Source organism: Phacochoerus africanus, chromosome X, assembly GCF_016906955.1.
Source record: "Phacochoerus africanus isolate WHEZ1 chromosome X, ROS_Pafr_v1, whole genome shotgun sequence".
Classification (NCBI taxonomy): Eukaryota; Metazoa; Chordata; class Mammalia; order Artiodactyla; family Suidae; genus Phacochoerus; species Phacochoerus africanus.
In genome coordinates, this window is record NC_062560.1 from 95,965,224 (window position 1) to 95,981,786 (window position 16,563).

Genomic DNA, 16,563 nt, shown 5'->3' on the forward strand with positions numbered 1-16,563 from the left:
CTGAGTAAAGCAGAGAGGGAGAGAGTCTGTGTCAATCCCCATACTAGTTGGTAGACTTGTTGATTGTGTAGCCCAGTTAATAAGAATAGCTGAAGAGCTTTTATAGCTGATTTCACAAGAACAAGTTCCTTATGTAGAGCAAGATGATAGAGCTGAACAGAGAGAAACAGATGCATCTCCTGAGGAAGCTTCACTACCGGACCTCGCTGATCTCTCAGACTTAGAATCAATACTTACACCAAGGGAAGATGAAGAATTAATCTTTGATATAGATCAAGCTGTGTTAGACATAGATGAGTTATATGAAAATGTACTCTCTGGTATAAACGATGACTTAAGAAGTGGGTAAGACCTTATTTGCCCCCACCAGCGTGTGAGAACTGATCATTTCTCTGTTTCAAATGTATTCTGATTTTTCTGAATGTTGGTAATAAGAGTTTTTCTCCTAGTTCTGCATAGTTTCATTACTAATCTCTTATAGAACAAGTAATATTTGACTTACTTCTGGCAGAGGCTGGTCTCTTTTCTTCTTTGTATTTATTTGAAAAGCTCTGACTTTAGCTATATGGTTATTTCTTTACCTGTACTTGTTCTTCTGCTAGGATTCCTGATAATAGGAGCAAACAATAGCAAAGAAAAGAAACTCCTTGCCTCACAATGGAGTGAAGACCTGATGAACTCTCTCACATCTTGGGACCCGAGTTCACTGTTTTACAATGAATGGAAACTAAAAGGGGAGTATCCCTCGGGGTGGCATTATAGTGAATACATTCACATTAATAGGACAATATTGGGGGCATTTTTGCTTGAAAAGATATAACTACTTACTAGGCCTTTCAGACAGAATGTGTCATCCAAAGTATGCTATAGCTGACTAGGGGAAATAATTCTGAAAAAGCAGCATCTACCAAATAATACAGTTGTAGAAAGGTTTACAGATAACTCTTAAAAGGCAGAAGCCTTTGAAAAAGCTGAGGCCAAGAAGTTCCAGTGCAGGACTGTTCCCTCAAATACAGATACACACCATAGCTACTCTGCAATATTGTTCTCCAAATGGAAATGGCAAGTTACAGCAAATAACAAGAGAGAGTATGAATACTAGAAGGGCTAGACAAAGCCCTAACAAGGACTGTTCACCTGTGGAAAGTCATGGCATAGGCTCAGAGATGATAATCCACAAGTAAAAGTGGATAAAGTACACCTTTTTGGGTATTAACTACATTTATAAAGAATAACTAATAGGTTTATTCTAAGGGAAACTACTTCAACCTTGATATAGAAATCCTAACTCCTTATAAATGGGAGCAATAATGAGTTTAAACAAAATGTGGGCTGGTTATAACCACAATAATTCTACAGCTGCCAGAGGGGTAAAATGCAATAGTTGGAGGACCCCCGTATCAAAACAGAGAGGGACCAAATACCTGTTCAGGAAATTCACTGGTCATACTAACTACATGTCCTACAGTATCCTCACTTCCATTTGGAAGAATAGCTACCCTTCAGACAAGCCCATGGACACTATTGTCCTTCTTCCTAGAGAATGGCCTTTTCATCTTACAACATGGGCAACAACTAGGTAAAGACATAAAAGTATACCATTAGACAATGTAGTAAATGAAAATTGTGCAGAAATGACATGTAGAAGTCAATCTACACTGGCGGAAACCAGATTATACCAATTCATAGACTCCCAAAGCATATTATAGTCAAAGGGATTAAAAAGCCTTTTAATACAGATGGCATCAGATCTAACCAATATGCCAGATGCTGCATCTAATACTAAGTAAGCTCTGCATACACTAATAATTAGCTAGCATTAAAGGTAAATGGGGAAAGTTACAGACTATATAACCAGGTCTTATTTGGATGAGCAGTAGCAGGAGAAGCATAAATCACTTTTGCCACTGATTTTCAGGATAAGTTTATTTAACAAATTTGAGAAAGAGACTGCTAATAGCCAAAAACATTGAAGCAACCTAAATGTCCATTGAAAGATGAATGGATAAAGATGTGGTACATATATACAATGGACTATTACTCAGCCATGATAAAAGAATGAAATAACGCCATTTGCAGCAACATGGATGGACCTAGAGATTATCACACTAAGTTAAATAAATCAGAAAGAGAAAGACAAATATCATATGATAGCATAAGTGGAGTCTAAAATATGATACAAGTGAACTTATTTATGAAACAGAAACGGACTCACAGACATAGAAAACAAACTTATGGTTCCCAAAGGGGAAGGGGGGGGTAAATCAGGAGTTTGGGATTAGCAGATACAAACTACTATATATAGAATTGATAATCAGGAGTTCCCGTTGTGGCTCAGTGGTTAACGAATCCGACTAGGAACCATGAGGTTGTGGTTTGATCCCTGGCCTCACTCAGTGGGTTAAGGATCTGGCGTTGCCCTGAGCTGTGGTGTAGACTGCAGACACGTCTCAGATCTCGCATTGCTGTGGCTCTGGCGTGGGCTGATGGCTACAGGTCCGATTAGACCCCTGGCCTGGGAACCTCCATATGCTGTAGGGGCGGCCCTAAAAACAAACAAAAAAAACCCCCCAAAATATAAAAAAGATACTGTTGTATCAAGAAAAATTATGAAGACTTAAAATTTTTTTAAAAAATTGAAGTATTGTGATGTAAAATATTATATAAATTACAGGTATACAATACAGTGATTCACAATATTTAAAGGTTATACACCATTCAAAGTTATTACAAAATATTAGCTATATACCCCGTGTTGCACAGTATATCCTGGAAGCTTATTTTATCTAAACATTGTTTATTATTGTTGATTTACAATGTTCTCTCAATTTCTGCTGCACAGAAAAGCGACCCAGTTATGTATATGTATATATATACATTCGTTTTCTCATATTATCTTCCATCATGTTCTATCCCAAGATATTATATATATCCAAATTGCTTAGAAGCTTATTTTATACCTAATAGTTTGTACTTTTTACCCCTCTACCCCTATCTTGCCCCTGCCCTCTTCCTTCTCCTCGCTGGTAACCAATAGTTTGTTCTCTATAACTGTGAGTCTGTTTTTATTATGTTATATTCATTAGTTTGTTGTATTTTTTAAGAGACCCTTTTGAAAATCAGAAGGGCTTATGGAGCTACTGAAAGATATTTGTATGAGAAAGTTTCACAATAGATTGCTGTGTAGAAAGATTGACAGAGTAGATGAGGATCCAGGAAACTTAGAGGGCTGAACAAAGGCACATAGAGGAGCAAGAGAAGTTACATTGGGAGCAACTATTGTGGATACTTACAAGCCAGACCAGACAGTAGATTGGGGGACTTTGCTGCTGCAATAACTGGACAAACTGAGCTTTACTTGCCCAGGGTAGGCGCAGCTATATATGCACTGTGTCCAAAGTGGTAAATAATATATGCAGTGCAGGGAGTTCCTGTCATGGCTCAGTGGTAACCAACCTGACTAGTATCCATGAGGACGTGGGTTTGATCCCTGGCCTCACTCAGTGAGTTAAGGATCTGGAGTTGCTGTGAGCTGTGGTGTAGGTCACAGATGTGGCATTACTGTGGTGATGGTATAGGCCAGCATCTGTAGCTCCAATTCAACCCCTAGCCTGGGAACTTCCATATGGTACGGGTGTGGCCCTAAAAAGACAAATACATGTATATGCAGTGCAAAGGAACTATGTCAAATTAACCTAAATAGGGCGGTGGGAAAGCAAGAGGGAACCATTTATCCTGCCATTCCAATAGGAGCAGTTTTATAAGGAAAATTAGTGATTAAACTGAAATGAGGAAATCTATTTATGTAGCAACCAAGCAAAATAAAAAGAGGAACTGGATAAAAGTTAAAAGATAGAATCTATGCTTTAATTAAAGATTTAGAAATAGTCATGGAAGATATATACTCTCCACTAGAGATTTGGACTTTAGGAAATTGGGCTATAATTTTGTGTCAAAATACAACTCAAAGCATAAATACTAGGGCAAGATCAAGAAACATATCCAAGGAGAAACAATCAATCTGCTACAGATTCTATTTGGTGAGCAATTTAATGGTAAGTTGACAGATCTGGTGCTTTTCAAATATAACAGATACTTAAGGAATATGGACTTTATAACAACTCCACAACAGATTAGTGTGAGATTGTTTAAGCTGTTACCAGTAATGAGAGAACATAATCAACCATATTTACTCAAGCAAGTCACTGAAATACATCAAGAGAAATCTATGTGATTACTCCAGACACTGAAACGAGATAAAGCTTGAGCCAGCCTACAAAACAAATAAGGGTCAATGTGGTCCTCAGGTGTCAAACAGGAAGATGCTACAACTTTGTAATATGTGGAACTGTCTGGCCTCTTGGCTAGATAGGTCACCTGGAAAGATTGGACTATAATGGCACCTCGGGATTAAATAAGATACAGTGCCCTGTTGGCTTTGATTGTGTGATTACATATATTTATGAATTGTTAAAGATGTAACCCTAATCCAAGCAATGGATTGTTGTATTAAGTATGTTTGCTCTATGGAACAGTATTAGAAATAAAGTTAATAGTGGTAAGAAATAAGTGTAGGAAGTAAGAAAATACTTAGGAATAAGAGCTAGTAGAGAAGGTATTTTCAGGAGAGAGAGGAAAAGTAGCAAGTCATCAAGAGTTATGCAGCTATTTATAGTGGAAAGCCATGGTATAGAGTTAGTTCCGAAGCACATTTATGAACCAAGCCTTGTTTTTGTCATATGCGTATTAGCCAACACTAAGTTGTTAATATTGATAGAAATAATTGGTTAGCAATTGACACAAGTCATGAATTTAGAAGCCCAATTAGAAATGGGAGATGGATTAACTAACTTGGCAGTCCAATGATAGGATACCTCTGATTGGAATCCTTCCTGTCTCCTCTGGCAGGATTTTTGTCCAAACTATCCCTTTTCTGGGTTTTCCTGAGAACACCACCAAAGTATGGCAAGGGGGGGGTGGGGGGGGCGGGCAGCGGAGAGACTCACCATTCTAAGATAAACTTTAAGGTGTGAAAACTATGGGAGATAGACTGGTAGATTGCAATGAATTAGGAAGCATCTAATTCTTTCCTGTGTGCTTTGGCTAAACGTGTAGGAAGTTGTGACTACACAGTTGCATTCTTATGTGTAATGATTACTGCCAGTTATTAGATTATAACTGATTGTAGTCCTTATTAGCTATTGATTTACACCATTTTATTGTTATGTGTTTAACAAACTTTAACTAATAAACTTCCATTCACAAATCAAAGAACCTGTGGTCATGCTAAATTACCTGGTGAATTGGAGGCTACCAAACCAGCACAAAACTCCACTCAACAGAAGTTAGAGTATACTCAGAGAAATTATTGTACCAGGAATCTGAAATTCTTCTGGCTTTGTCAGATAGATAATCCTGAACAAATCTCTGAAATATAGTCCTTTCTTATATCTAAAATGATAGTAAGTTTTCTGCCTGCCTTTAATGGTAATGAGGAACAAATAAAATGAAACAGTTTTCAAAGCTTTGGTTGCTATATCTGACAATGGGAAGGAATACATGAAATCAGGACTTTTTAGGAATATCTGAAAAACATCTATATGAAAATACCTGAAGGTCTATGTAAATATTATCCAATAGTTTTATATCTGGTTTCTAAGAGATTATAGAGTTTCCTTATTTTTTCTCCATTCAACTGATTCAAACTTATAGTTGGAATCACTTTTTGTTTCATTCTTTTGAGCTTTTTCTTTAACCGAGTTAAATTATTTAGGGGAGATTCCTCAGTTCTACTAGGAATGGTAATTAGAAAAAAAAAGAAAAAGCATCCTTTCAAAAAATAGTGAATTATATTCTGTTTAAGTGGGATAGGTTCCCAAGGGGGTTATGCAACTCTGCACATTATTAACCCACTATTATCCAACTAGATTTGTATCTCATGTCGAAGCTGACTGTTGTGTTCTTGTTTTGACAGTCATATCTTAATAAACTAGGTGTATTTAACCATTTCCTCTAGGAAATACTTCTCATTTTTTCAAGGACCCTACTCCTCCAGGCCATATTTAAAACTTGTTTTTCTTCTGACTATATAACCCTTAGCTCACCAACCAACCAACCAACCATCACCACCACCAACAACAACCAAAAAACCCTAAAAAGAAAAAAAAAATAACCTCTAGTTGCTGAAGTTATTTGATAGCTTTTGTATTGACAGATACAACTATCCAGTGGTCTCAAATGTCACATCTCTTCAAGGTAATAAAGAGTCTTTGAAGGTGATCTCCATTAATAGCTCTGAAGAATAAAACTGCCTTTGAGCAAGGTAAGGAAAACCACCCAACTCTTTACCCCTTGTCACACTGTTATCTTAAAGACCAAGTAGTTGCAAAAACAGGGTAAGGAGACTCGGCGGGGTGGGTCTGTCCATTTACTACCTCCCCTAACACACCCCTTTCAATCTCCATGCTGCTCTTTTGTCATATTTTATCCCCTTCGCGGTTACCCTGACTGGTTTTGAAGCCTGTCTAAATATTTGTTTGGTGGAGGCCTAAGTGGCAGGAAAACGCTGACTCTTGCCCTGCCACTCTGGACTCTGGAGGGCTTAAGCTTCCCGAAATCAGAGAAGGGCTCAGCTTACCTCTTTCTGGTGGTACTTGATTGCCACCTTCAGCTTGGCCAGGTCATGGTACTTTTGAGGGTCAAGTTCCTCGCTGTGGTCATCTCGATGGTTGAGGATGATCTCCAGTTCCCGGGAACTCCGAGCCTGGTCCAGCAGGTCTTTGGCAAAGAGCTTGCACTGCTGAGAGAGCTCCTCATACTCAGCCTTGAACTCATTTTCCACCTTGCTCAGCTCCTTGAGCTCCCAGCCCAGGCGGAAGGCGGTTAGGATGGGGTCTTCGCTTGATAAGGCAATGAGGGAGGGGCTTGCCAGAGCTTTATAGATGTTCAGCCGGGAGCGGGAGTGGCGCAAGCTGTCTACCTCTGAACTGGACACACACTCCACACAGTTGCAGCGGATCTGGTGGGGCCGTGGGATGGTGACCCGTTTCTGGACGAGCAATTTTATGATTTCGTAGTTGTTGGTGTGGGCAGCCAGCATGATGGGAGTAATATCTGGTGTGAACTCCGAGAACTGGGTGTCCATCATCAGAGTGGGGACCTAGGTATAAGAAAATGAAGAACAAAACATAAAATGGCAGGATTAAGGCTCAGAAAGAGAGGGAGCATAGGGCCCATCAGATGTTAATGATTCAGGAACTGGAGTCATCAATTTTTTGTCAGTTCTCTTCCTTATCATAATAGCTACTTGTGAAATGCTTACTGTATGCCAGGCATATAGCACTTTACATGTATTTACTCATTTAATCCCCATAGCGACCTTGTGATGTAAATAGTCTCCCCAAATTAAGCAGTTGAGGCACATAGAGGTTAAAGACCATACCCAAGGTGACTCAGCTTTAGCTGCAGGGCCAAGATTCAAACTCAGACAATGCAACTCTAGCACTTGGCTCTTAAATACCACAAACAAAACCTGGCCAATTCTGTCGGAGGCACAATGAGGGAGTACAGAGAAGTAAAGGACTCTTTTTCTGACCCTCCGGAGCTTGGTTAGGTCGATCAAACTTGCATTAATTGGCAAGTAAGAGTACACAGTAGTATGTGTTCAGTTCCAAATGAGCTGTAGAGACTGCAAAAATATTTGTTTGAGAGGCTAAAGATAACCAGTAATCTTAAAGAACATGCCACTGAATCAAGGCCTGAGGACTGAAGACACCTCCATATAGTTATAATGACTTTGTAACTTCAGGGGACCAAAGACCAAGACCAGACAGTGTTCCTCCAACTTCCTGCAGATCCCAGCAAGGTAGAGAGAATCTGTTATTGTCAGGAAGAATTACTTGGTCACTGAGGACCTCTAGGTTTTAGGGAGGGGTTACCAATAGCAAAAAGATCTTTGACCAAATTGGTATGTTCATAATAGGGTGCTTGGTGTAAATAGAAGCTGTGGGTGAAAGATATGAGGTTCTTTGCCAGTTCAGGAACATGATACTTCTGGGTGAGCATGCAGAATCTGATCAATGAATTTAAAAAAATCTTTTGACTTTAAAATGTGTCTTTGGGGAGTTCCGGTCGTGGCACAGTGGTTAACGAATCCGACTAGGAACCATGAGGTTGCGGGTTCGGTCCCTGCCCTTGCTCAGTGGGTTAAGGATCCGGCATTGCCGTGAGCTGTGGTGTAGGTTGCAGACGCGGCTCGGATTCTGCGTTGCTGTGGCTCTGGCATAGGCCAGTGGCTACAGCTCCGATTCCACCCCTAGCCTGGGAACCTCCATATGCCGTGGGAGTGGCCCAAAGAAATAGCAAAAAGACCAAAAAAAAAAAAAAAGTGTCTTTGGGGACCCAGTCTGTTCTTAGTCTAAGAGGAATACTGAGACCCACACTACACCCGACAGAAGAGTCTCAGTGTGATAGAATCTGGAGCTAGACAATGAGGAGTGGAATAGTATGAGGAGGCTTCATGGAGGGGTGGGGCTGAGGATACAGAGCACGCAGAGGATTCCAGGAGATTGTGAAATATTGATCTTTTTTTGGCCACTGCATGCAGTGGCCTGATGTGGGATCTCAGTTCCTAGGCCAGGGATTGAACTCTAGCTGCCTCGGTGAAAGCATTGAGTCCTAACCACTAGACCACCAGGGAGCTCCCTGAAATATTGAACTTAATACATTTTTAATATTGTTTTATTTTATTTGTCTTTTTTGGGGGGCCACACCCATGGCATATGGAGGTTCCCAGGCTATGGGTCAAATCAGAGCTGCAGCTGCTGGCCTATGCAACAGTCACAGCAACATGGGGTCTGAGCTGTGCCATGTCTGCGACCTGCACCACAGCTCACAGCAAGGCTGGATCCTTAACCCACTGAGCGAGATCAGGGATCAAACCTGCATCCTCATGGATGCTAGTTGGATTCATTTCCTCTGAGCCATGATGGGAACTCCTTAATACATTTTTTAAAAGTTCCAAATATTCATTTTAACTAGGGAGAACAGAACATGAATAATAGAGATTCTCATAGAATAGACAAGTATTGTTTTAACTGCTAGGTTCTTTTTTTTTTGTCTTTTTTTGCCATTTCTTGGGCCGCTCCCGTGGCATATGGAGGTTCCCAGGCCAGGGGTCCAATCAGAGCTGTAGCCACCGGCCTGTGCCAGAGCCACAGCAACGTGGGATCTGAGCCATGTCTGCTACCTACACCACAGCTCATGGCAATGCCGGATCCTTAACCCACTGAGCAAGGCCAGGGATCGAACCCGCAACTTCATGGTTCCTAGTCGGATACGTTAACCACTGAGCCACGATGGGAACTCCAACTGCTAGGTTCTTTTTACTCTTAAAAAAATTGTTTTGAAAACCCACAGTTGCTGGCAAACTGACAAAAGGATGCGTTACAGTTTTCATCATCTTTGCCTCCATCCCACCTTGGGTGAAGAGTTCCCAAACAGGGGAGTGACTAAAAACCAAGGATTGGGAGCAAGGTGGGGGAGAATAAGGTGGAGAGGTTGGCGAGAAATCTGTTTCCTTCACGGGGTGCTTGCACCAGCCTCTGAATAGTTGAGAGCCAGCTGTACGTTGGTCATCAATTGCTTGGAAGGAGCAGCGAGTAAACATTGTTAAACATTTAGAGGGAGCAGCTACAAAGAAGACAGCAGGAAGTGAGCAACTGGCTCATAAAGTAAATTGGACACAGGAAAGAATAATCTCAGAAATTAGCATAAGCCTGCAGGCTAAGGAAGAAGTAGGTCTGAGTGGGCCTGGTAATGAACATAAACACAACAACGGGCATAAAGCCTAGAGTTGGGAGAGATGGCAAGTGAGCAATGTGTCACAGTCTGCTTGGGAATAAAGCAGCCCTGAACTGGGGGTCTGCCCCCTCTTGGTGGGCACGGGCACTTCTCAATCTCTGTCATGATCTAGAGGACTGGAGGGAGGATGGCTTGCTGCACAGGGTTCCCTGGGTTAGACTGGAGGTGCATGTCTTCTTGCCACCACAGTGCTTTTCCTGTCTACTCTCTCTTCCCACTTCTTTGCTCTTTCTTTCTCCTTTTCTTGCTCTTTTTCTTCTTTCTTGCCCTCTACATCAATGCTGACAGGCCTCTCCAAGATACATGATGTACATGTGACTCTTGCTGAGCCCCACTTGAGTCATGGAGCTGAAAAGTTGCTGTCTCTGCCATCAAGTTCTGCTCTCTTTGACTTGGTGCTCAACAAGGAGCCTGGGAGTCTCCTTTTGGCTTTCTGGGTACATGACATTTAGAGAGTACATCTTTTCAAAAGAAGCTGATCTTCAGTGACCAACCATGTCCCCCCACCCCAACCCAGATTGCCTTGTCTTTTCCTATCAGCCTTACCCTTCACTGGTTGCCACACCCACCTCATTCATTGCTCTTCAGATATATATCCCTGTGGGATCCCCTGTGTGGAATAGTCTGTCCCCATTTCTCTACCAGTGAAGGGCCATAGTATGCCCTGACCTCTTCCATAGCCCCTCCTCTTAACTTCATCTCATTCCTTACTGACCGGCCAGATGTTGTGGGCACTAGGTTGCACCCAAGATCTTATATTATTCTCTAATTATTTCACTTGTGTGTCTCTTGTTCCTTAATAAGGTTTTGAGCTCTTTGAAGGCACAGCTGTCTTTTCCTCGCAGCATCTAGCACAGTGCTAGACACACAGCAGGTGCTCAACAAAAAGGAACTGTTTCCTATTCTCAAATTAAAGAAATTGATTCCTGTTTACAAACCTGGATCCCACAGTTAGAGTCAATGTGAGCTAGTGTCCTTGGGTCTTACTTTCCATGTCTACTTGAGAAGGTAGACATTCTAAGACTCCCAGGAAGGTTAGCAGATGGGCTCTCTAGGGAGTACCCTGAAGTCACAAGAACCGAGGACAGTCCCTGCTTGTCATTTCCACCATTCTGTTGCTTCAAAATGGAGACCCTGACCCAAAGGCTACAGATTTCTACTCCTCTTCCCCCCTCTGCTTTTTCCTCTCCTCATCCTGCTGTTCTCCCCTTCCTAGACTGTCTGGACTATCATCAGGACAGCAATAGTAAAGAAAGAGAGATACTGGGAGCTTACTTGTGGCTCATCAGGTTAAGGATCTGGTGTTATCACTACTGTGGCTCTGGTTACAGTTGTGGTGGAGGTTTGACCCTGGCCCAGGAACTTCTGCATGCTGCAGGTGTAGCCAAAAAAAAAAAAAAGACTCTATAATGAGGGTCAGCAGTTTCTGATGATAATTAGGACTTTGTGATATGGTCTATAACAGGATCCAAACAGATAACAGGTAACAGAAATAAAAGCTAAGTGCGGGTGCATGTGCATAATTTGGATGAGTGAATAGTAGGAACTGGTGAGCTGCTGAGCACATAAACTCTCAAAGGGGGTCATCTCCTGCTTAGCTCATTTTTGTTGTAAAATTGTTATTATATGCATGAAGGAGGGCTCAGTGTTGTAATTCTTCAAAAGAAGTCAGAAATATGGATTCGGGAGTAGGATTTCTTAAAATCTTACATGTTGATTCCAAAAAGTTAGTGTACAGACCAAACAAAATACATATATAAGGCAATTTAGGCTTGAATGAGCCAGTCTGTGACCTTTGAGCTAGCAAAGAAGTTGTGAGACTAAGAAGGGATGGGAGAGGAAGCTGGACATTTTAAGCAGTGGCCAGATAATAAAAAGCCTTGTATGCCATGAAAAGGAATTTGATGTTATCTATTGGCCATGGGGAGCCCCTGAAAAGTTTTAATCAGGAGAATGGCATGGTTGAACAAGTGTTTGATAAAGATCAATTTGGCCAAAGTGTGGAGAATTGGCAGTGGTAAATGTGCTGATAAGTGTTTAACAAGTAGCTTTCCATTAAAAAAAAATTCTTGACTTGTAGTTTTTGCCAATTTCTGTGGTGTAAATATGCCCACTGTTGCCAATTTCAAGCTGCCAATATGACATCATGGAACACAGAGTTGGGAAGAGATGCACACAACCATTTCTTGCCAGCCGGTGTAAGCCAGCTCTAGCATACCATTGTATGAGTTTCAGAAAGATAAGATGGATAAAAGATATCAATAGTCCAGGTGAAATTAAGGCAAAATCTTAAACTAGACAATGATTCTAGAGATAGAAAAGAGTAGATTTCAGACATTCATGGGATATGTCGGTTAGTACCGAAGGGAAAAGAAATCAAGGTTGTCAGGTTTCTGTATTGCAATGCCTGATTGAAAGGTGGTGTCACCAATTAAGACCATATGATCTAGCAATCCTACTCTGAGCATCTATCTGGAGAAAACCATAATTTGAGAAGATACATGCACCCCAATATTCATTCCAGCACTATTTACAATAGCCAAGATGTGGAAGAAACCTAAATGTCCGTCAACAGAGGGGTGGATAAAGAAGATGTGGTACATATATACAATGGACTATTACTCAGCCATAAAAAAAGCATGAAATAATGCCATTTGCAGTAACATGGATAGACCTAGAGATTATCACATTAACTGAAGTTAGTCAGATGTAAAAGACAAACATCATATAATATCACTTATATGTGGAATCTAAAAAAAGGATACAAATGAATTTATTTGCAGAACAGAAACAGACTCGCAGACTTTGGAAAACTTTTGGTTACCAAAGGGGCAGGTGTCAGGGGGAGGGATGGACTGGGGGTTTGGGTCTGGCACACTGAGGTACATGGAATGACTGGCCAACAGTGACCTGCTGTATAGCAACAGGAAACTCTACCCAATATTCTGTGATAATCTATATGGGAAAATAATCTGAAAAAGAATGGATATGTGTATATAACTGAATCACTTTGTTGTACAACAGAAATTGTCACAGCATTGTAAATCAATGATACTTTAATAAAACTTTAAAAAATTTAAAAGAAAGATAGTGAATACAGGAGGAAGAGCAGGTTTAGGGTTTAAAGAAAGTTCAATTTTGGACATGTTGAGTTTGAAGTACCTATTGAGACAGTAGCAGGAGATTGTGTAACTCTAGCATGAATGTTGAAGGAAAAAGGTCAGGGCTATAAAATGTAGGTGTGAGAATCTTCAGCCTATAATAGTAGTTGCAACCGAGAGAGGGTATGGGGTCAGCCTCTGCCCACCTTGGTTCCCCCCTAGCTGGGCCCTTTGATCTACCCCAAGGACTCAGCCCCGCCCCAGTTTCCAGAGCAACTGAGGCTTGAGGTAGGAAGCACCCAAGTAGCTGGCCTCTACCTCCTCTATTCCAAATTCTGATCTTTGAGGCTCTGCATTCAGACACTCTCCTTGTTCTGTTTCTGAATCCCAGCTTCTTCCCTACCTGTACCTTCATTCATTCCTAAAAAAAGATTTCTTCCTGAATCCCTATCTTGAGTTTCTGTTCATATAACCAGCCTAATAGCCTATATTTTCTGAATTATCTGTGCCTTTGTCTTTGAGTTAATTTACAACTCTGCAAATTGTAATGAAAATATTTCTTGCCCTGTGAAACACAATTGATTTGTGCATCTATATGCAAATTTCTTCGCATCTATTTGTAAACTTCTTTCAACATTCCTGATGGCCTGTATCAGGGATTAGCAAACTTTTTCAGTAAAAGGCCAGATGGTAAATACATTAGACTTTGTGGACCTTACAACGCTGCCCCTGTAGCAAGAAAGCAGCCAAAGGCAATGAATTCAAATGAATGGGTGTGGCCGTATGCCATAAAAATTATTCACAAAAACAGGTGACAGGCTCGATTTGGCTTGCAGGCCAGAGTTTGCAGACTTCTGGCCTCCTAGTTTCCTCACTAATTAATGCATTAAATAAAATCTTGGAAAATGTGTCCACTTGTGTTAACTTTAAATTTGTATGACGGTCATGATTTAATGTCTTTTATTTTTTAAATTACCCTTTAATAGCCATTTTGTGTTCAGATTGAGGTCAGGTAGAAAACTGAATTTTATTCTTTTCTTATTGAGTTTTGCTTTCGCTTTGAACTCCAAAATTATACTGAGTGATCTTGAGCTTTCCATTAAAAATCACATTTTTTAAAAGGTAAAAAAGGTGGGGGGGGGAAGGAAATCAACATACCAAGAAATTAGATTTGGTTCATATTATCTACAACTGTACTTCTAAAGAAACCTGGTGCATGAACTGACTTGATTGAATTTTTAAATTTGCAATGATGTGGGCTTAGGGCATGGCCACTAAAGAAGTTACATTGCCTGCCTCTCCCTAGGGCTTTGCATTCAGGCCCTAATGAGTTTGCTCCTGGGTCTGCCCTAGGTCTCCCTGTTGAAAAGCTGGCATTATATTCTAGGATCCTTCTGGATTAATGAGCAAGGGACAGACTCACTCGGCTCAGAGCTCATCAAATGAAACACCTGCAGTATAGTGAACAGAGTGAGCTAAAGTCAGCTTCTTCATATTTTCAGCTAAATTCCATTGCGAGAGGACACAACAGGGAACAAATGATGCTCCACGTTCCCCATTTTCAGGGCTGGCTAGGGCTTTTGCAGGATTATTGTTCTCAAGGGGTCCAAACGATTCATTCATTTCCATTAACCTCATCACTGGACACAATCTGCTAATTGGAATTTTTCTGAAGCCTGTTGTTACCAGCTTTAGGCAGGCACCCTTGTTGGAGTTTATCACAGGCTTCTGAAATTAAACCCCCCATTTGTAATTAATGGGCAGACACTTATCAGGCGCCACCTCATTCAAACCAACAATGCCGTCTGGTCATAGGCTGAACCTCTCAGATTGGCACTTCCTCACACAGCTGGCCTGATGACATTGTGTTGGAAATGAATCTCTCATCTTGTGCCAGGATTTAGTGAAATTGCAATACCTCTTTTCCACCTGCTTCATCTCCTCCTCCCCACCCTAACGTGCCAGATAAAAATCAATGTTCAATCTTTTTCAGCAGTGCAAGGGACTGTTGGAAATGTATTTCATTTCTCTGTATTACTTAGAAATGAAGAACACTAGCATCTAATCACGTCACATTACCAGCTGCCCACTCTGCCATACCTACAAGGTCAGTTAGCTAGTAGTGGTGATATATGAGCTACTTTGGAGCAGCCATTGGTGTCAGATGGGAAATAATTTGCTTCCCAGGCTCCGGTAAAAACAAAACCATTATAATTGGAATTTGGTGGATCATCTCAGCTGATTTCAAGGACAAAGTGTATGTAATTTATATTGGAAGACTAAAATGGACAAAACTTATTTAGGGACAATGTCACAGAGCCTACCTGATGTTGTAGAAACAATCAAAATTTATATGTAAAAATAAATGATATATGCAACAATGCCTAGCATTAGCCTGATTAGCAGGGATAAATATAATACTAATGGCTACTGGTTCTTGAGCATTTTCCATATGCTAAGCACCATGCTGGAGTATTTCATGTAGTCCTCACCATGGCTGTATGCTATAGGCATACACAATGATCATCCTCATTTTGCACCCAAGGAAATTCATTCATAGAGAAGCTAAGTGCCTTGATCAAGGTCACTAGCTAGGAAGTAGGGTGGCCAGAACTTGAACCTAGGCAGTTTGGCTGCAAAGCCTGTACTGTTAGCCACTATACTCCTTTACCCACCTACCAGCAAAAGGCCAATCATTTGAATAACACATCAGTAAACAAATCTACAGTCCCAACATTGAATATGCAGAGATATCAAGTTGCAGTTTTATTGCATATTAACCTCATCAACTAATGTTCTACCTTAAACTCAGATAAATATTATATAGTATTTCTCAGGTTTGGGAGCCCACACAGTTATTCTTGATTTCTTATCAGATGGAGGCTCTTAATTTTTCAAAAGACAGGCACTAAGTCTATGAGAAAATAACACATGGCTAACTCTGTAAGTTGTGAGAGTTTATCATTTCAGAGTTCTAGTTGTAGGAAACCTAGAAAAGCATTTTTCTCAAATCTAGACTTTCACAAAGAATTAAATGAACCGTTATGTGCATTTTCTTTTGCAAAATATTGGTTATAATGAATGGCGGGGCTGTCAACTTTAAAAGTAAGGTGAGCATTTGAATGGATAATAGAAAAAATGGAAGAGGTAAAAGAAACCCAGATAGGAAGGGAATAAATATATCATGGATGGCTTTTAAGGAGCCAGCCCTCTGTGAAGACATTGTTTGTCGTTATGTTTCCCAGGAAATTCTGAAAATGATGCAGTGAGTTGAAAATCAAGTAAACCAGAGGATATGGGTTATTATGGAAATGGGGAAAATGTCAAAGGTGAAGGTTTGGTCATTGTGTCTGCACGGTGGAATGGAGCCCCAATGTGCTAGTGGGAGTGTAGTTAACTTTGCATGTAGACCTCTGGTGAAGCTTGAAAAATATAGCTGTTTAGGAAAGCCATTGTTCTTGATTCATTTTTTTATAGGTCATCATGTAATTTTTAAGTTAAATTTCTATTATAGATTGCTTTACTGGAAAGAGGATGTGACCAAGCTGATTTAGAGTTTTCCATGTCATTGCTTATCATGTGACTAGTGAGAGTTTGATAA

At 40.6% G+C, this 16,563-nt stretch overlaps 1 protein-coding gene across 1 annotated transcript in view; it reads right to left on the minus strand.

The window, feature by feature from the left end:
• TRPC5 (transient receptor potential cation channel subfamily C member 5) overlaps positions 1 to 16,563 on the minus strand; it is a 140,303-nt gene that overhangs the window by 99,098 nt on the left and 24,642 nt on the right. Inside the window, exon 2 of the mRNA XM_047764922.1 lies at positions 6,638 to 7,159. Within this exon, the coding sequence (XP_047620878.1) occupies positions 6,638 to 7,159 (522 nt within the window). The remainder of the gene's footprint in view (positions 1 to 6,637; positions 7,160 to 16,563) is intronic.